This window comes from Ostrea edulis, chromosome 6 (assembly GCF_947568905.1).
Source record: "Ostrea edulis chromosome 6, xbOstEdul1.1, whole genome shotgun sequence".
Lineage (NCBI taxonomy): Eukaryota > Metazoa > Mollusca > Bivalvia > Ostreida > Ostreidae > Ostrea > Ostrea edulis.
The window spans coordinates 77,636,248-77,657,410 of record NC_079169.1 but is presented as its reverse complement, the minus strand read 5'-3'; the positions used below and the strand labels follow the sequence as shown (position 1 = coordinate 77,657,410).

At 35.6% G+C, this 21,163-nt stretch overlaps 1 protein-coding gene across 1 annotated transcript; it reads right to left on the bottom strand.

The window, feature by feature from the left end:
• Positions 1-380: 380 nt before the first annotated feature.
• On the bottom strand, positions 381-20,121 carry LOC125645973 (uncharacterized). The gene is made up of 3 exons (XM_048872032.2): positions 19,932-20,121; positions 2,175-2,336; positions 381-1,349 (listed from the first exon to the last, which is right to left on the bottom strand). Exons 2-3 carry the CDS (start codon positions 2,323-2,325, stop codon positions 1,111-1,113), a joined length of 390 nt encoding a protein of 129 aa, XP_048727989.1. The 5' UTR covers positions 2,326-2,336; positions 19,932-20,121; the 3' UTR covers positions 381-1,110.
• Positions 20,122-21,163: the final 1,042 nt, after the last annotated feature.

Sequence of the window (21,163 nt, the reverse complement as noted above, 5' to 3'; positions counted from 1 at the left end):
TCGTTTTATAATCTAGTTTTCATTAACCTAAATTATTATTTTTCTTAACAATTAAAAAAATCAATTTATGGAAAAACGAGTTTAAGGATAGACGAATTAAACAAATGCTTTGGCATACTACCAAGGCACAAATACCCCCTCTCTTTCTCTGTCTCTCTCTGTCTCTGTCTCTCTCTGTATTGAATTTGAAGACCAGAACAGAATGCATATGCTGTAGACCTAGCAGTGCTTAGTTTAGATATAACCATTTTCTCGCAGTTTATCTGGGTTTCAAAAAGTTTAGTAACATACGATGTGTCCTTTAACAATCACGTTTGTACTGAAAAACGATGTCATAACCATGAGCAAATGTACCGAATTTTATTTGATATTTTATGGAAAAGACAGTTACATACTCAACAATTAACAACATATATTTTTGAGAAGCATGTAGGGAAACAATGTCTGACCTTTGTTTATATTTGGACCTGTGTTGAGATATAGACACCCCGTACAAAGCAAGAACTAAATAGTGAGTTCTAGACAGGCAGGCGGGGGCTATGTATTCTCTTTAGAGAAGTCAAGAGGCATAACCTTCATGAAGGCAATGCCTCTCGACTTCTCTAAAGAGAATAGGGGGTTATGAAGTAACGAGTGATCCCTGCTTCATTGTGTATTTGTACAACATTGTATTACCTCTTGGACAGCTTTTTTTTTTTTTAGAATCACATGTAGCCAGTGTAAGGATACATGTAAATAGATGGGAATTAAGGACGGATTTGGACGTATGTAAAATAATAGTCGATCTCCATAGCTTAAGGCGTTTGTATATATGACGTAGCTCTGGTCACAACAGAGGGGGCAAACCTTAACACGAGATTATCTCAGTCTGAAAACTTCAATTAGTGATCAATTTAAAAGTAAATGATTGAGATCGAAATTAACAATAATGGTATATAAAATTGTTACGATATCAAACCAAAGAATTTGTGATGATTGACATTGTGTGATCATCAAAATACATATATGTATACACAGTTCTTAATCAGAAGTGTCCACTAATAACCCAAAGTGAACTCTTCTATATTCTTGTATACAACACGCCTTATTTAAAGTCTGCAAGTAAAACGCTTAAATATTTTCTTTGAGTGTTGTGTTCTCCTTTTCTGGCTTTTCGATGACCTCCAGCGGGGTTGTTTTGGAGACTGTAAGCGCAGATTTAATGATGAAGACTGCTGCCACGGAATACATGACTGTTGACAGGAAAGCAGAACCCGTGGCGATGTAGCCATAGATTGCCGTATCTCCGAAGGTCATTCCAGTTTTCAGCTCGTCCTTTAGGATCAAAATGGCTGCCAAAATCATCACAGCTGAAAATAACGATACTCTTTGTCAGTGATACTTGTTTCTTATATTATTTATGGATATACATGTAAATGTATTCTTAATCACTTTTCAATAGTTTCCATGTTATGTTATGATACGACAGCTGTAGGTCTGATCATATTTTGATTTATTATATACTTTCAATTTCATCTCTTCTTTTTTCTTTAAATGTTTGCGGGCATATATCACACGATATATGCCTGGAAACATTCCGGCCCGCAAACATTACGTCACAATCAAATTTCTACGCCGTTAATTTTCAAATTTTTCGTGTTTTTCATATTTTACTCAGTTAAACCGATAAAGTTATTGTTAAAAATAAAATTATTGTTAGTTTCTAAATGAAATTGAAAGTATATAATAAAAAGGTTATAGACTTTGTATGGGAAATATGACGATCTCGTTTTTTGTCGTTTTTTGTCTACGCGCCAAAAAACTCGGTCGTCATATTTTCCCATACAAAGTCTATAACCTATAAATCTTGTGTTACAAGATACCTCTGTGTACAGGCAATAAATATACTATAAATGCCACCTTAATTAACTCTTAAAGCACGTCACAAAGTCTTCGATAATGCTCCTTGATGTCTATGGAGCGCCAAATTAACACAAACTCAACTAATTGAAGATAGATTTAATTATTTGAAGAGATCATCATGATCAATTCAATTATTGCGCGCAATAACTGAATTAATTCGGTGAACAAATCCTAAACTGTTGACAAAGTTCCATTTCTATTTACAAAGATACAGTTGTATGACGTCACCTTCGCAGTTCTTTCCCTGTTAGAAAGTGAAAACAAACACTTACTGGACAGAAGAGCTAACACAACTGGAGTAAGGGAAGCGAAGCAAACAGGTTTGGCGAGTTTCTTGAGGAAGACCAGAACAAGGACAGCAATTCCACTTATCAGGGCCAGGCCAACAATTGCAGCAGCGGCCTTGCCTACTTCCTGTATCATTTCAACTGTGTCTGTAACGATCAAAAACATAACGTTATCAACCATTGTCTACTTCAAAGAGAATGATTTCATATTGAAATGAATATTTGTAAGAATTTCAGAAATACTGCGGTACCATTATATTTAGATGAGTAAGACTGTACCAGACCGTGTAGTCGTAATTTTCCTTGTAAGGCAAGACGGTACCTTAAAATTGCGTAGAATTATCATTTCCAAAATTGATCAGATTGTTGATTAAATTTTGTGAATTATTTTGTTCACTAAAGGAAAACAGGAGATTTTATTTCTACAAAAATATTTTTGCGAATTCCACATCCACAAAATTATCATACATTTATCTATAGCGAAATTTCCAGAATCGACTTGACAAAATCATACCCGCGAAAATTCTCGATACATACAACTAATAATTTGCTACGATTGCTATCGATTCTCATTTATTCATGTTTTCACACACTGATAAGAGTATTTATCAGCTTCAGGTGAGTACTCGGTGAAAGACCGACTTGATACCTTTACAGACAGATATATGTATATTTCTTATAAACTTATAAATAACTACATTATATACCGGTCTATATCTTATAAAACTACATTATATAACGGTCTATATCTTATAAAAACTTATAAATAACTACATTATATACCAGTCTGTATCTTATAAACTTATAAATAAATACATTATATACCGGTCTATATCTTATATATCTTATAAATAACTACATTATATACCGGTCTATATCTTATAAATTTATAAATAGTTGCAATAGATTGTAAGGATCAAGATGTGGTTTACGAACAAATATATAGAGTAGACAATTTTTCCTATTTCAATAGAAAGAATTAGTGTGATTGTTCACTATAAGTATGCGTCAATATTTGTCCAGAAGTTTAGATAAAGTATTAGGCCACCAGTTGAACAATTGTCTGCAGAGTAATGAGATGACCCATTAAACTGACACCCTCGATAGTGACCGGTCAGTAAAACACATTAAGGTCGTACACATGTTAAATCAAAATATTCTGCCCTCCATGTTTTCTGTTTAAAGCAGTTGAATACTGTTCATTCGAAATAAACGCGTCTTCATCAAGACCATTACAAACATGGTATACTGTACATGTACATGTATCACTATGGTGTACTAAGGTTGTTGTTTCATGGGCTTGCAGAAAGCCGTCGAATTCTGAATTGCATGAACTTCAAGCGATTCGTGCATGTCTAGCGTGGCAATACCTTATATAACGTGTTACGTAGAGACATACCAAGTATATTGGTATTTCATTAGAATCGATTCTTAGTGAGAAAGATGAATACAATATGAGTGAATTCAGGAGATCACATCATTTGCAAGAGTTGAACAATGCACGCGATGAAACAATAGAATGATTTGTAAGAGTTGAAAAATCCAAGCGATGGAATAATAGGACGATTTGTAAGAGTTGAAAAATCCAAGCGATGAAATAATAGGATGATTTGTAAGAGTTGAAAAATCCAAGCGATGAAACAATAGGATGATTTGTAAGAGTTGAAAAATCCAAGCAATGAAATAATAGGATGATTTGTAAGAGTTGAAAATTCCAAGCTATGAAACAAACAATAGGATGATTTGTAAGAGTTGAAAAATCCAAGCGATGAAACAATATATAGGATGATTTGTAAGAGTTGAAAAATCCAAACGATGAGACAATAGAATGATTTGCAAGACTTGCACAATTCATGGGCCGAAATATTCTAAAATTAACATGATCTGCAGGAGTTGAATAATTCAAGAGTTGACAATTCTTTGGTTTCCAAGAGTGCAATACATTAAATAGATGATACATCTAATTCTTGAAATATTTTGAGCAGTACAATCAAATTCAGTTACGAAAGGAACATGTTTTCAGAATCTTTATTTGAAAATTAATATGGTGGTAACTCGATAGGATCCATACTTTTCTTTTAGCAATTACAATTCAGGAGGTAAAACTTTTCTAAAACAATGCCCTCAGAACAAAGAATTGAATGGTGTGAAAAGAAAACTTGACTGTACTAAAAAAAATGATCAGACCAGAGGACAAAAAAATTCAAGAAGAGAATAAGAACAAGAGGCCCATGGGCCACATCGCTCACCTGAGTCATCTTGAATCATATTTAAAGATTTTCCCTATATATTCGCATGTAAAACTTTGATCCCTATCGTGGCCCCATCCAACCCCCGGGGGCCATGATTTGAACAAACTTGAATCTGCACTATGTCAGGAAGCTTTCATATAAATCTCAGCTTTTCTGGCTCAGTGGTTCTTGAGAAGAAAATTTTAAAAGATTTTTCCTATATATTTGTATGTAAAACTTTGATCCTCTATTGTGGCCCCATCCAACCCCCGGGGGCCATGATTTTAACAAAATTAAATCTGATCTATGTTAGAAAGCTTTCATGTTAATTTCCACTTTCTTGGCCCAGTAATTTTTGAGAAGAAGATTTTAAAAGATTTTCCTTATATATTTGTATGCAAAACTTTGATTCCCCTTGTGGCCCCATCCTACCCCCGGGGGCCATGATTTTAACAAACTTGAATCTTTCATGTAAATCTCAGCTTTTCTGGCTCAGTGGTTCTTGAGAAGAAGATTTTTAAATGACCCCACCCTATTTTTGCATTTTTGTGATTATCTCCCCTTTGAAAGGGACATGGCACTTCATATGAACAAACTTGAAAGCCCTTCACCAAAGACTGCTTTTGGCCAAGTTTGGTTGAAATTGGCCCAGTGGTTCTGGAGAAGAAGTTGAAAACGTAAAACGTTTACAGACAGACGGACAACAGGCAATCAGAAAAGCTCACTTGAGCTTTCAGCTCAGGTGAGCTAAAAACCAATGAGAATTCTACACAGAAACGCGTAACTGCTAACATCTACCAGGGATCCCATATTTTTTTTTTCGGAAAGAAACTGCACGAGGTAGACAATAATTAAAAAAAAAAATCACTAGGAACGTGACCTCCAGGAGATACTCATTTTTGTGATCAAAGAAAGTGATTCGTTGTACAGAAATGTCAAACGTTTCAAATAAGCATTCATATCTTCTTCCACATGATGTACATGTCTACCTTCCAGATCAATGAACACATGTATGGGATATCAAATGTTTACTCGTGTGATACGATTGATGGTTCTCAAGACACTTGTCCTCTCCTTTTTCTGGCTTTTGCCTTAAATCTTTGTTTTGCAAATCAGTCAAAAGAATTTGGTACATTGTTTTTTTGTTTTGTTTTTTTTTTTTGTTTTTTTTTTTACATGCAAGGACAGTTCAGTTCAGTTGCTACGTTCTCCGTGGATTTGAAATCCTATGTATTTGATCTTCATTCATTGGAACTAAATGCTAATCTAGACTGCTGTTTAAATGATAGTGTGTGGATTTTCAATCTTAGGTTTGCTTCCTGCTGTTCACCGATTCTTCCCTAGCAGCAAAAGAACTGAACAGTATATAACAACATTATCTTCGGGGCATTTTGTATTGTTCGTTACCCACTTTCAGTACTTTCAGAACTTTGATTAAACATGTTCTTGTAGAAAATTGAATAATATAAAGTTGATCCTTTAAAGTAGAACGAGGTTTGCTAAGTAAATAAAAAGAGTATGTTCTATTTTTTTAAGATAATCATCATCTATTGCTATTAGTACTGTTGGCATGTTTCAAATAAAAAAAAAACATACGACAATATTGAAATAGTTACGACGAAGAGATGCATATATATATATATATGTTATGTTATATATATATATATATAAATATATCAAATATGTATGCTCTTTGCGCAAACTACTAGTAAATGTGTGTATATAATTCAAAATCTGAATGAAGTTTATGTTTGATTCAGGACGAAAGAATAATCAAATTCTAGAAAGTGTTGTGGATTAGAGTAATAGATACACTCTTTTTGCACTTAAATTTCGACTCGTATATATTAGAAAATTACTGCTTTCGAGATCCACGTACATTAGAATTTTGATAATTCATGATTTGTCAATAAACGTGTAATATATTTCTCTATCATATAAGTCACTGACCAATTATTGATAAAAAAAAAAATAATTATGTCTGATACAAATGCGGTAAGCAACCTGTCTCCGAGAATATCTATCGCGCGGTATATGTTCTTCCATGCACTTTATTCCATGAGTAAATAATGGTTATTATTACTGTATATGATGATAGAATAATTTCGAGCTCTCTGATTGGCTGAGATCCAACAAACTAGAAGAATAGAATGTTGTTTTCATCTACACGTGCCTTCGAAGTGAACATAACATTCGATTTCCCAAACATCGGCAAGATACAGTTGTAATTATACATTTCAAAATTGACTTTAAAATTCCAATAAATGTATGATTGTTCTCAAAACACACAGGGATGCCAAAAATTTCAATGAAATCGATTCAAGAACAGAAATGGCCAGGTTGCTTTAGAATATGTTATCTATCATAGAAACAGGAGCACATGAATCCAGATGAAATGAAAAATAAACTGAAGTATTTGTGGTAGAAAATCAATATGTAATGCTTTTAAGAAGCCTGCCCTAGAGATACCTCGCGTTTTCGTACGCATTTATAATAAAAGTCAGAGTATGTAGGTAACCTTTTTACAAAACATACTGGAAAAATGACATATTAAATGTAGAATTAAAAAAAAACCAGGAGCACTTTTAAAATGTCACATGTATATATTCAATGTTTTTATAACAATTATAATGTACAAGATCTGAAAAATGTCAAGTAAAAGCTGTAAGAGTTGTTTACACAAAGTAGGTACCATGCTTAAAAAAATACAAAGTTCATCTACATGTAAATTTTTCGAAGAATGTCCGATTACTTCCAAAAAGACACATGCACATCTTCAATGCTTCCTTAACAGCTGTACAAGGTCTGAATAATGTCAAGTAAATGCTGTAAGAGGAGTTGGTTACAAAAATAGGTACCGTTAATTCAAGACATGCTTAAAAATGACAAAGTTCAACTACAAATAAATCTGATCACGTGAAAAAAGACATATGCACATCTTCAATGTGTACATAACTGTACAAAGTTTGAAGAATGCCAAATTAGAGATGTGAGAGGAGTTGACTACCCAGCCAAAAACTTTGAGAAAATTAGATTTAAAGAAATACCTCCTTTTATAAAATTTTCTTATACGACTGTCATTTGCTACTTTTTTCAAAATCAACGAAATGATTGGGAAGTTATTTCAATTCCAGCATGACACATTAATCTACTTTAATGAATAATATGATACCGATTAATGCCAACGCAACTTCTTTACAGTAGCGGTATCTATAAACGTGACGTTTTTAAAAAGAAATAAATCCTCAAATGCAAAATATTTGTCTTGACCACTAAAGGGGTCACCTCAATAAATGTGTCATATCTAGATCTACACGATTATTTAGGTCACTGTTTTGACTTCGAATTTAGCTTTTGAATTTTTCTCCACGAAGGGTTTTAAGGTGTTTTTCTTTCAATAAATAGAGGGTACTGTGTTTATAAAAAATCTTAAAACTCCTAATCCCGTCAAATGAACGATTGCACACTGAAGAAGTTGCCATACATATCTTTATGATGTTTTCTCAATTGTGTTACACTCAGGAATTTAAATTATGATTAAATGATCTCAATTTCTGAAAAGAATTGTAATGCGTTGTGAAAACACAGAACATGGTATGCTACTTGCTATATAGATAATATTTGACAATTTAATATTTGATGAGAGGGTAAGTATATGTCAGTCTCAATCATTAAAGAGGCCAAATTATTGGTAAATTTGCACAGTATGGTCAAGAACAAGTAGTTGGCTAGTAGTTTTCCCCCCAAAACACCAAGAGAGTTACAGCTGTACTAAAAACAATCTTACGACGAAAACTTTTCTTGATAAAAACCTACCTGGATGTGATGAAAGATGAAATACAGAGGTGATATTATGTTCTGCTCAGTTAGATTTAGAAAAATGCTAAACTTGCGTATTTTTGTCTGTGTCATTTTCAATGAATAGTTTTAGCGATTTTCGAATTTTGACCCTCCACCTTTTTTTGAATAATCGTCGAATAGAGATTTCACAGTGTACAGAAGGGATTAGAAGAAGAAACCAAACAAACACCCTCACTCTTATCAACAAACAAACAAACACCTCTCACTCTTAACAAACAAATACCCCTCACTCTTACCAAACAAACACCCCTCACTCTTAACAAACAAACACCCCTCACTCTTACCAAACAAACACCCTCACTCTTAACAAACAAACACCCCTCACTCTTAACAAACAAATACCCCTCACTCTTACCAAACAAACACCCCTCACTCTTACCAAACAAACACCCTCACTCTTACCAAACAAACACCCTCACTCTTAACAAACAAACACCCCTCACTCTTAACAAACATCCTCACTCTTAACAAACAAACACCCCTCACTCTTAACAAACAAACACCCCTCACTCTTAACAATCAAACACCCTCACTCTTACCAAACAAACACCCCTCACTCTTAACAAACAAATACCCCTCACTCTTACCAAACAAACACCTTCACTCTTAACAAACACCCTCACTCTTACCAAACAAACACCCCTCACTCTTACCAAACAAACACCCTCACTCTTAACAAACACCCTCACTCTCACCAAACAAACACCCCTCACTCTTAACAAACAAACACCCCTCACTCTTAACAAACAAACACCCTCACTCTTACCAAACAAACACCCTCACTCTTAACAAACAAACACCCCTCACTCTTAACAAACAAACATCCTCACTCTTACCAAACAAACACCCCTCACTCTTAACAAACAAACACCCCTCACTCTTAACAAACAAACACCCTCACTCTTACCAAACAAACACCCTCACTCTTAACAAACAAACACCCCTCACTCTTAACAAACAAACATCCTCACTCTTACCAAACAAACACCCCTCACTCTTAACAAACAAACACCCTCACTCTTACCAAACAAACACCCCTCACTCTTAACAAATAAATACCCCTCACTCTTACCAAACAAACACCCTCACTCTTAACAAACACCCTCACTCTCACCAAACAAACACCCCTCACTCTTAACAAACAAACACCCCTCACTCTTAACAAACAAACACCCTCACTCTTAACAAACACCCTCACTCTCACCAAACAAACACCCCTCACTCTTAACAAACAAACACCCCTCACTCTTAACAAACAAACACCCTCACTCTTACCAAACAAACACCCTCACTCTTAACAAACAAACACCCCTCACTCTTAACAAACAAACACCCTTAACAAACAAACACCCCTCACTCTTAACAAACAAACACCCTCACTCTTACCAAACAAACACCCCTCACTCTTACCAAACAAACACCCTCACTCTTAACAAACAAACACCCCTCACTCTTAACAAACAAACATCCTCACTCTTACCAAACAAACACCCCTCACTCTTAACAAACAAACACCCTCACTCTTACCAAACAAACATCCCTCACTCTTAACAAACAAATACCCCTCACTCTTACCAAACAAACACCCTCACTCTTAACAAACACCCTCACTCTCACCAAACAAACACCCCTCACTCTTAACAAACAAACACCCCTCACTCTTAACAAACAAACACCCTCACTCTTAACAAACACCCTCACTCTCACCAAACAAACACCCCTCACTCTTAACAAACAAACACCCCTCACTCTTAACAAACAAACACCCTCACTCTTACCAAACAAACACCCTCACTCTTAACAAACAAACACCCCTCACTCTTAACAAACAAACACCCTCACTCTTACCAAACAAACACCCCTCACTCTTACCAAACAAACACCCTCACTCTTAACAAACAAACACCCCTCACTCTTAACAAACAAACATCCTCACTCTTACCAAACAAACACCCCTCACTCTTAACAAACAAACACCCCTCACTCTTAACAAACAAACACCCTCACTCTTACCAAACAAACACCCCTCACTCTTACCAAACAAACACCCTCACTCTTAACAAACAAACACCCCTCACTCTTAACAAACAAACATCCTCACTCTTACCAAACAAACACGCCTCACTCTTAACAAACAAACATCCTCACTCTTACCAAACAAACACCCCTCACTCTTAACAAAGAAACACCCCTCACTCTTACCAAACAAACACCCTCACTCTTAACAAACACCCTCACTCTCACCAAACAAACACCCCTCACTCTTAACAAACAAACACCCTCACTCTCACCAAACAAACACCCCTCACTCTTAACAAACAAACACCCCTCACTCTTAACAAACAAACACCCCTCTCTCTTAACAAACAAACACCCCTCACTCTTAACAAACAAACACCCCTCACTCTTAACCCTCCAAATATCAAGAAAATACAGTATCACACGAATCGCGAATACATTGAATGAATCTGTTATATACAGTATTACATGTATGAGTGAAGTGAAATGGACGAGAACAGATGGAAAATATAGGTAAAGTTGGCTACTAATAACCAGCTACTAATAACCAGCTACTAATGACTAGCTACTAATAACCAACTACTAATAACCAGCTACTAATAACCAGCTACTAATAACCAACTACTAATAACCAGCCACTAATAACCAACTACTAATAACCAACTACTAATAACCAGCCACTAATAACCAGCTACTAATGACTAGCTACTTTAAAAGAGAAAAGTTGGCTACTAGTATCCGGCTAGTGGAAAAGTTAGCTAGTAGTAGCCAGCGATTGAAAGTGAGATAAACTAGCTACAAGTAGTAGCTACATATACTACAAAGGATAAAGCATGACTACTGATAGCCGGCTATAAGAAGCAGGTGACTGGGTTTGAATATAATTATCTATCAGGTTTGTTTAGGTGACATTCTTATATCAAAATATGCTTTAGAATTCCAACCATCTTGCTACTATGCTTGGAGATAGTGTCTGATAAAAATCGTGTATTATTTGTGTGAAATACAAACAAAGGTATTTCATCAGAATGATGTGATTTAAAAAAAAAAGAAATTGCATTTTAAGCTTCGTCTAGGGCATCATATTCAACTTCATGATAGTTATGCTGAGAATTATCTAGACGAATTGCAAAAGAGTCGCCCCATTGACAACTCGCTCCATTTTTACCATGTCGTCCCCACCCGGCAACCAATTCGTCCCCATCTAAAAACCAACTCGCCTCATGACAACCAACTTGCTCTCACTTAAACTCCAACTCACCCAAATGCCAATGTCCCCGAACCCTAAACCCTTACCAATACTCTAAATTCCAACTCCCCTTCTCCCACATCGGTTCACTTCTGCTTCATACTTAGATATTCTATTGAAAATACATATCAACGGCAAACTAACAACTCATCTTTATGATAAACGGGATGATCTCAGCTTCTCCATCGTAAACTTTTCATATTTATGTAGCAATATTCCATTATCACCTGCATATGGTGTTTATATATCTCAACTGATTCGATACGCAAGATCTTGTTCTGCGTATGGTAATTTTTATTAAATCGAGGCAGGCTACTGACAAACAAGTTGATGTTACGGGAGTTTCAACAGTCTTGTTTAAAGTAAGCAATTCGCAAATTCTATGGTCGTTATAGCAATGAAGTTTGCCACTTCCACCTATCATTGGGTCAAATGCTGTCTGACTTGTTTCATACCGATTGTTAGGCCGTTCTTGGCATTCACTTGATCGTACAAAGATAGCAGCTTGGTCGTGGTAATGACTCTGGCTGTGTATATTGTTACCACGAATTGAGCAAGATTGCTTGCTGTGGCTTTAACTGTTTCCGTTGGTACCTGGACAACTTGCCTCCCTCATGCAAAGCTCTTATCCTTAGACGAATTTGACTCCACTTTTTGGCACACAGTTTTTCCCTATAATAGCTCTAGATAGCAAGTTTATCGTTATTTCGGATTTCAAACATTTCGGTTGAGCATCACTGAAGAGACATTATTTGTCGAAATGCACATCTGGTGCATCAAAATTGGTACCGTATAAGTTTTACATTATGACCCCTGGGTCGAGGCCTCTGCTGGTGGACTGTTAGTCCCCGAGGGTCTCTACAGCCCAGTATCTAAGTACTTCGTTACTAGCTTGAAAATACGGATGTATATTTAATTGCTGTGATAAAATTTAGAAATTCATTTCAAAATTAAGGATTATCTCCCTCGTGCAAAGCTCTTATCCTTAGACGAATTTGACTCCACTTTTTGGCACACAGTTTTTCCCTATGATAGCTCTAGCAAGTTTATTTTGGATTTCAAACATTTCAGTTGAGCATCACTGCAGAGACATTATTTGTCGAAATGCGCATCTGGTGTATCAAAATTGGTACCGTATAAGTTTTACATTAACCAAAAATCGATAATCACCATCTTTCTTAAATAAAAGTATCACTCATGTAGAAGAGAAACTAAATCACAATTTTATATTTAATTTAATGGTTTAATTCAAACAAATTATTCTTGATATGGTCAGTTTAATGTATACCAACGGCTGATATAAACAAAATTTACGCTTTCAGAACTTTTATCCTTATTTACATAGTCAGTCTATACTATATGTACATGTATAAATATTGTACCCACCCGAGCGTTCAACAGAATACTGAACGTACCTCCATCACAAAAGAGCTGATATCTCGAAAATTGCGTATTCCACGTCCCTTTCTCGAAATCTACATGTACCACAACTGCATGCTGGTCAGTGTGGTGTCGTTTATTTCAAATAGACATTATAAATATATCAAAAAGAAATGTTGGTATCGAAGCGAGGTGACATTGGGGCGAGCTGGTATATCCGGTAGGGGTGATTTAGTTTTTAGGTGGAGGCGAGTTGATTGTTGGGTGAGGCGACTTGGTGGAGGGCGGAGGGCAAGTTGCATTTGGAGTGACTTGTCCTGCACCCGGCTAAACATATCAGGAGGTGTATGATAATAGAGTGAACGAATTTGTCACATCTTTCTTGTCATAAGGTCACTTCCCAGATACATTGTATCTGGGTTCCCTCTTCCACCGATAAAAAAAAACTGGGCGCCACCAGATAACTGAAAAATTGTTGGGTGTGGCGGAAAACAGCAAAACAATCAATCAATCTTGTCATAAGGAGCCAGATCTTTGCCATATAAAGTAAAATTAGACTCCTTTTTTATGCTCTACTATTTTCTTCAGTCTGTCTCAGAGGTAAGCTTCTAAATCATGAACGTCCCACCAATCGGGCGGTTGACACAATACCAATGAAACTATGGATATTTTATAACGTAGTTTTCGATGGGCGACGGAAAGGGCAAAAAATATCATATTTGAGAAAATAAACAAGAACATTCTCGCCTATTCAGTATTAGAATGCTATGGTCACTCGGTCTCTGTTAGTTGAAAGATAATGAATCAAACACAAGATGTTCAACTTGTTGACTTAATAAGATCACGATTTATCGTTTTTGTTTAACATACGTACCACACTCCCTGTATGGCAGTATTACTGAATGCTAAATACATGTATCATAACGTCCGTGAACAATGTAAGTATACACCGTATTATGTGTAAATACATGTGCCTTAAAGAAGTTTGCCACAAGGGGGATATAAATCCCTTGTGTTCTTTCCTCTAGCCAACACCTCTGTCAATGTCGAAATTACAAGATTCTTGTAAAACGCTTTGAAAACCTTTATACAGTATTCGACTTAGCTTAATGAAATGATGGTTAAGAATGATTTGGTGTTGCATCTGTTGGAATGCATCTGGCAACTTGACAGTTACGGTGTCAACAGTAATATAAATACCCAAAGGTATACAGAGAGCTTATAGATGATGAACTGTGTTCACTTGTGATTATAATTTTATGACCCGCCACTTTACAGGTACTAGCTAGTGACTAAATGATACTAAAAACACAAGTGTAATGATATACCTGATAGTATCATGAATGTGCAGTACATCGAATCATAGTGTTTAACGGTTGCTTCTAGGTAATTGCTAGGCCGAATTATCTGACGTTTTTCTGGCTTTTTTATGATTTTGTTATTTATTGTGCCAGGCATTGCATGCAGCTTTGATTCATTTCCCATCAAGAATATCTGGGTAGATCCTATTGTATTAGTGGCTGACAGGTTTTGAAATTTCTACTTTATTTATCCATAGAATTTATTTCTTAAGAGAATTTAAAAGACCGTGGTACTCACCGTGACTGTAAAAATATAGTAATGACACCTTCACTTGCTTTTGAGAAAATCCGGAAATATCGAACTGCACATGAAGTACATGTAGTTTGGTTTGGTTTTGTAAAGCGTTGTTATTAAAGAAAGAAATTTTTAACGAGGTCGGAGAAGACCCCAATTTCGTCATTATGGAGATACAATATACGAACCTAAGTTTTGTAATAATGTAAATTTTTTGGAAGGTACACTTTAAATTTCTACATTGAAAGGGCATTATGAAATTAAAAAGATAAACAGGGGTAATGATGCTTGTTGTTGTGTTAAACTTGACCTTTTTGCATTTACGATTTATTCCGTTCTTCGGATGAGACCGCAAAAACCGAGGCCCGGTGTCACAGCAGGTGTATCACGATAAAAATCCCCCCCTGCTCGAAGGCTGTAAATTTCGCAGTCCTTCACCAGGAATATGAGTGGAAAGTTCTCGAGCGGGACGTTAAACAATAAACAATCAATCAATCGCATAAACTAGTGTTGTGTTTGTTGGTGTCAACATTAATACATACCCATGTCTTCTAACAATATAGATGTAAAAAAGATTAATGTGAGTGAATGCAAAAATTCATTAAAGTTAGAATTTGCAAGAAAATACTAAGAGTATTGTCAGTTTTAAATTAGCATATGAAATACAGAGTCTATCTCAAAATTTAATATAGAACTAATAAACCTGCGAAATATATTGAATTTTTAAATTAATGGCAAAAATACCCAATTTTCATACAACATTTCGGTTAATCAACATATAGAAATTTTTAAGTTCTGAGAGATTTATCAGAATTTGAATTGGTTGTCACGTATCCACTACTTGTTTCATAAATATGATAACAGAAACCGTTAAACAACCCTTCCGACACAAAACGTAGTCCTTTCCAAACCCTTTCGAATCGACATAAAACAATATTCAGCTGGATGGTTTTAAGTAATAAAGGTATAATTATGTTTGGACCAATGCAATAAGTATTGAACCGGTACCTACACTGTTATAGCTTCCTGCTCAAAAGCCGAGCAGCTAACTCTTCCTTAACCTTTCTCGTGATGTACAAACAATTAGCTAACTTCTTTAACCTTTCTCGTGATGTACAAACAACTAGCTAACTTCCTTAACCTTTCTCGTGATGTACAAACAACTAGCTAACTTCCTTAACCTTTCTCGTGATGTACAAACAACTAGCTAACTTCCTTAACCTTTCTCGTGATGTACAAACAACTAACTAACTTCCTTAACCTTTCTCGTGATGTACAAACAACTAGCTAACTTCCTTAACCTTTCTCGTGATGTACAAACAACTAACTAACTTCCTTAACCTTTCTCGTGATGTACAAACAACTAACTAACTTCCTTAACCTTTCTCGTGATGTACAAACAACTAGTTAACTTCCTTAACCTTTCTCGTGATGTACAAACAACTAGCTAACTTCCTTAACCTTTCTCGTGATGTACAAACAACTAACTAACTTCCTTAACCTTTCTCGTGATGTACAAACAACTAGTTAACTTCCTTAACCTTTCTCGTGATGTGCAAACAATTAACTGACTTCCTTAACCTTTCTCGTGATGTACAAACAATTAGCTAACTTCCTTAACCTTTCTCGTTATGTACAAACAACTAGCTAACTTCCTTAACCTTTCTCGTAATGTGCAAACAATTAGCTAACTTCCTTAACCTTTCTCGTAATGTGCAAACTAGCTAACTTCATCATTTTTTTTCTTTGAAATATGAAATACAAATCTTGAAAGGGATCTGATATGGTGGAATGTTACTAATTAGTAATTACCTGAGGGTAAAGTCAGTATATAACATTCCGGGGTGAAAAGTTACTTTGTAAGAAAGTCTGCTATATCAGACCCATGTACTAAGGGGCCTAAAATCCTAATGACATATTTAATATGTGATAAAACTGTTTTGATTTACCAGTAAATTCGTGTCATTTCTTGTAATTTGGCGCGGAAAAAAATGACGCATTTTATTGTCTGCGGTCGTCTTTGACTATGGTCACGTTATTCTTATCAGAAACCATAGAACGGCTTTGTTTAGAGGATTAATATATCTGTCTAATGTACAGTAGCACTATATTTGTGGAAATGAAATTGTACGAGAATGTGCACTTTTTCGGGGAAATAATAAAACCGATTTCTCTGAGGATGGGTTTCGTGGAACCAGTGAAAGACGCTTAACTCTTGTTGACAGGCTTGTTCGTCACTGAACCCGTCGATTCAAGATCCAATCACAGCATCATACATTCCGCAGACAAATGAAAATGAGAAGTCTTGAAAACTTACAAACCTTTTCCGATATACCCAGTAGTTTCGGTATCTACACAGCCATTGGAGTTCGAGTTGGAGGTGGAAGTGCTAAATCCGGTGCTGATGGTCGTGGTGGTATCGACGTTGTAACACGTGGTAAACAAACCAATATTGGCTTTGGTCACCGCCACAATAGTGGCGGGAAAACTTGAGATGGTGGTGGTGGTGGTGGTAGTTAATGCGTAATCAATCCAGTAATCTTCCTTCAAGCTCATCACACCCAACCCTAACGACACGCTCACAAAAACAGTCCCAGAGATTAATAGGGCGATTGGAATTATTTGTGTTTTTTCCATTTTTTACGATATGGAAACAATATCTTACTAACTACTGCATCTATATACTACAACAGCTCAACCTAGAATGACCGGTAAATTTTATTTTGGAACCAGATTTATAAATGATTTCACTGTTTTTAAAGGGAATCACAGAATTCTATTGAGTTCTATGGCGACATCCTATACATATATCTTAATACATATATAATGCGGTGGGTACACATTAGCTTCCCTTAACTGCAAACACCATGTGAAAAGATAAGCTGCTATTATTTTACCTATTAAAAAATCAGATTTCTAATGATTTAAGTAAATGTGTATGACTTGTTATCACAATAATGGGAACTAACCCTTCCCCTAATATTAAATCTTGGATCGTAAAGATTTTAAAGCGTAAGACCTTATTTAAGCAATTTACATAGTTTATATTTAAACAGCAGTTAGAGTAGGTGTTGTCATTCGATGATAAGTGCATGTCGAAGTATGTAGTTAGATTTATATATCGCAACCTGGGGTAGCCTAATGCACACTCTATGAAAGTGTCACGAGAGATTATCATGACTGAGCCATTCCTAGCAAAAAGGGCCCTTAAGTATCTCAGTGCCAAAGTGTGACATATAGAGAAAAATCCCTTAATATTGATTGTCGTTAAAATATTACAGTCAATCAAAGATGACAACCAACTCGTGATTGGTAATCGTGACTTATTTCTTTACAAGTATGCAAAATATTACGTCATATTTTTTCATTATGATGTTTTTTGAAAAACATTGTTGGATAAGATAAGGGTCTTTTTTGCTAGGAACGGCTCATGTGTGAAAAGGGATATTGCAGGCACCCTATAACATATTTTGTCGTATGGGATCATTGTGTTTTTTCTTATCCCCTCAATGAACTAGTCCCAATTATGTTTCGGTAAAACACAAATGTTTACATGTTGTATATTGTTTTGTTTTGGTTCTGCATACTATGCTTTTATGCAGTATTTTATTTCTTGGACGGTTACATGTAGCCTGGTTGCACACTTCGTTATTCATTATGGTATTTTGTTCGTTTTCGTCATTTATAATTTCAACAAATGACCTATCTTTATGAGGGAGTTGTTCTGTTTACTGGAGGGAGGCAGACAGACATAAAGGACATTGCAGGTACATGTATTATCATAGTCGCGTAAAGAATTGTTTCATACCACCATTCATATACTCCACTATTTAAACAAAGTACAAATTACACATACAGGCCGATTAATGAAGAACAAGACATTTGAAATATATGTGAATTTCTCCGTTTATTCTGGATTTCCTTTGTTTGTAGATTACCCTGTGAAGTTTAAGGTATCATGACGCCTGATAGATAATTTAAATAGTGAAATTCCAATGAAGACACACCTATCAAAGATTGATTGATGGTATATTGTTTTACGTCCCTTTCAAAAAATTTCCACTCATATGGAGACGTCACCATTGGCGGCGAAGGGCTGTAAAATTTAGGCCTATGCTTGGCGCTTACGGCCTTTGAGCAGGGAGGGATCTTTATCGTGCCACACCTGCTGTAACACGGAGCCTCAGTTTTTGCGGTCTCATCCGAAGTACCCCTCCCACCCCCCACCCCCACATGTAGTCGTGTTTTACGACAAGCAAGGGGTACTGAGGAACTATTCTAACCCGGATCCCCATGGGATCATTTATTAATGGATATTTCATTAGAATTGATATTTTTAAAATAAAGATGTAGACAATGTGTATATAAGGAAAACCAAGGGGATAATTTTTTTATTAATGTAATTGGAAAGAACGTACGACAATGGCTGTGTTTTGATAATTTGCGTCTTTGTTTTTGTTGTTGTTTTTTTTTTTTTTTTTTTTTGGTGTGCTTTTTTTTGGTTTGTTTTTCTTGGTTGTACAATTTTAGTAACGAGCAAAAATGAAACCTTCATTACATACAAAAATAACTATGATATATGGTCTTTCAAGTAACACATTAATTTTGAGATTTTGGTTAATGTGATATGGGGCGCCCAATATGAACACCGTCTTACAAAACACAGTAAAACCGAATGTTCACAGGTTTTCTGCGTGAATATCGAATATCTACGCCAACGTCTTTTAAAAAGTGTCATCTTTTAGCATATATTTTATGAGGATGGTGTACGATGGCGCTGACAGAAATAAAAAAATATATAAAGCCATGCCTGTGACCTGTGTCACAGCTTCTAATTATTCTTTGTACGATATCATACAGTAATTCATGTCATTATTAATATTTCTAACTTTTAATTTAAAAACAATTTCCCGATAAGAGTCACCTCCTTGGTTTGTTACTGTATAGCAGTATGTAAACATGTCCTGTTATTTGTCAGTCACAACTTTTTTTTGACATTGAATCGAATGAGTGTAGGTTACTGAATTCAACGAAAAGAAAACATAAAAATTCTCAACAATTTAACAGTCCGCTACATTGGCTCCACGATACAGACGGAACGAAAAAGTTTCGTCACCGCAGTAAAATGTAGCGGTTAGGGAATGTGGTACAGGGCAAATGAAAATGATCATTCTTTCACCAGAGGGCGCATTACGCAAGCTTCCCATATATCTCTGTCAACGCATTTGAACAAGATTTTTGTACAACTTTTGAGAATTCTGGCTTTTTTTTTTCTGTTTTTTTTTTGTTTTGCTAAATAAATAAAATATTCATTTGATAGAAATCTTGAACCACGTGATTTCCTCTTATTATATCCCTAATCTTGAATGGATACACATTGAATACTATAAAAGTAAACAAACTCACGTGTACAGAAAGTGCTGCACGCTTCATGCTACATTCTACAAGGTTAGGAAAAATCTTCCTTAGGAATAACGGAAGAGTTGGACAGACTTAACTCCAGTCATCAAAGTGCTATAAGTGATGTCTCCAATAGATATAATTCAGACACATCAAACAAGCACATTAGCTGCATATAATATTATCGGAAGGTTTTTGACTGATAACCTCCTTTGGAGAATTTCTAGATCTGCGCTTGTTTTGCATAAATGTGTGTATACGTTTTTGTATTATTTGATATAGGGTTGTATTCATGACAGAAACAAATAAACGATATCATACATTATGTCACGCGAAACAAGTAATGGGGTTTATCATACATCTAGATGCTTGTACAATTTTTGTCAGAAACCCGTGCTATATATTTTTTATTATCTATGATATCGGAAGACTCGATGACTAACCCCCCCCCCCCCCCCCCATATACATATGTACGTGTATATGACAACAGATACAATGATTTAAAAAGCTTCTCGTCAGGCAAGACTGAAACATATTCTCGGGCGGGGAAGGGAGAGGGGGTGCATCTAGACATCATATTAACCAATCAATAAGAACCTGTCGCCTTGGATAAGAAGGAACAGTACAAAACAAAAAGAAACAAGCACTCTGAGAGTATTGTATAGCAATACATAGTCTCCTAACGGAGGCAAAAATTATTGGACCGCAACAATATTCGAAGTTCATTATGAGACCAAGGTTATGGTAAAAGGGAAGATTGGGAAACCGGATAGGAATGGTTGGAAATCAACTACTATTCAGGTACAAAGACTAGACCAGGAAAACTTCAAAATCGATCCGTACCTTGTTATGGAAAAGCAATTATCATGATGTACTGAATATCAAATGAATATCTGTAAGCACAACAAAAGAAAAAGTTAGAAAAACTGACATCATTCATGCTATTTTTCTAAGTCCAAGGGCCATAACTTAGTGAAAGATCAATAGACCGAGACGAAATTCGAACTTGATCTATAACTTGTTATAGCAAAGCAATGTACCAAATATCAAATGAATATCTGCAAGCACAACAAAAAAGTCCGGAAAACGGATAATTCATGTTATTTTTCTAAGTCCAAGGGCCATAACTTAGTGAAAAATGAACGGACTGAGGCGAAACTCGAACTTGATCTGTAACTTATTATGGCAAAGCAATGTACCAAATATCAAATGAATATCTGCAAGCACATCAAAAAAGT

Coding starts and splice junctions, on each gene's coding strand:
- LOC125645973 (XM_048872032.2), bottom strand. CDS start 2,325: ATGATACAGGAAGTAGGCAAGGCCGCTGCTGCAATTGTTGGCCTGGCC. Junction 1,350..2,174: donor TGTGTTAGCTCTTCTGTCCA/GTAAGTGTTTGT, acceptor CGTTATTTTCAG/CTGTGATGATTTTGGCAGCC.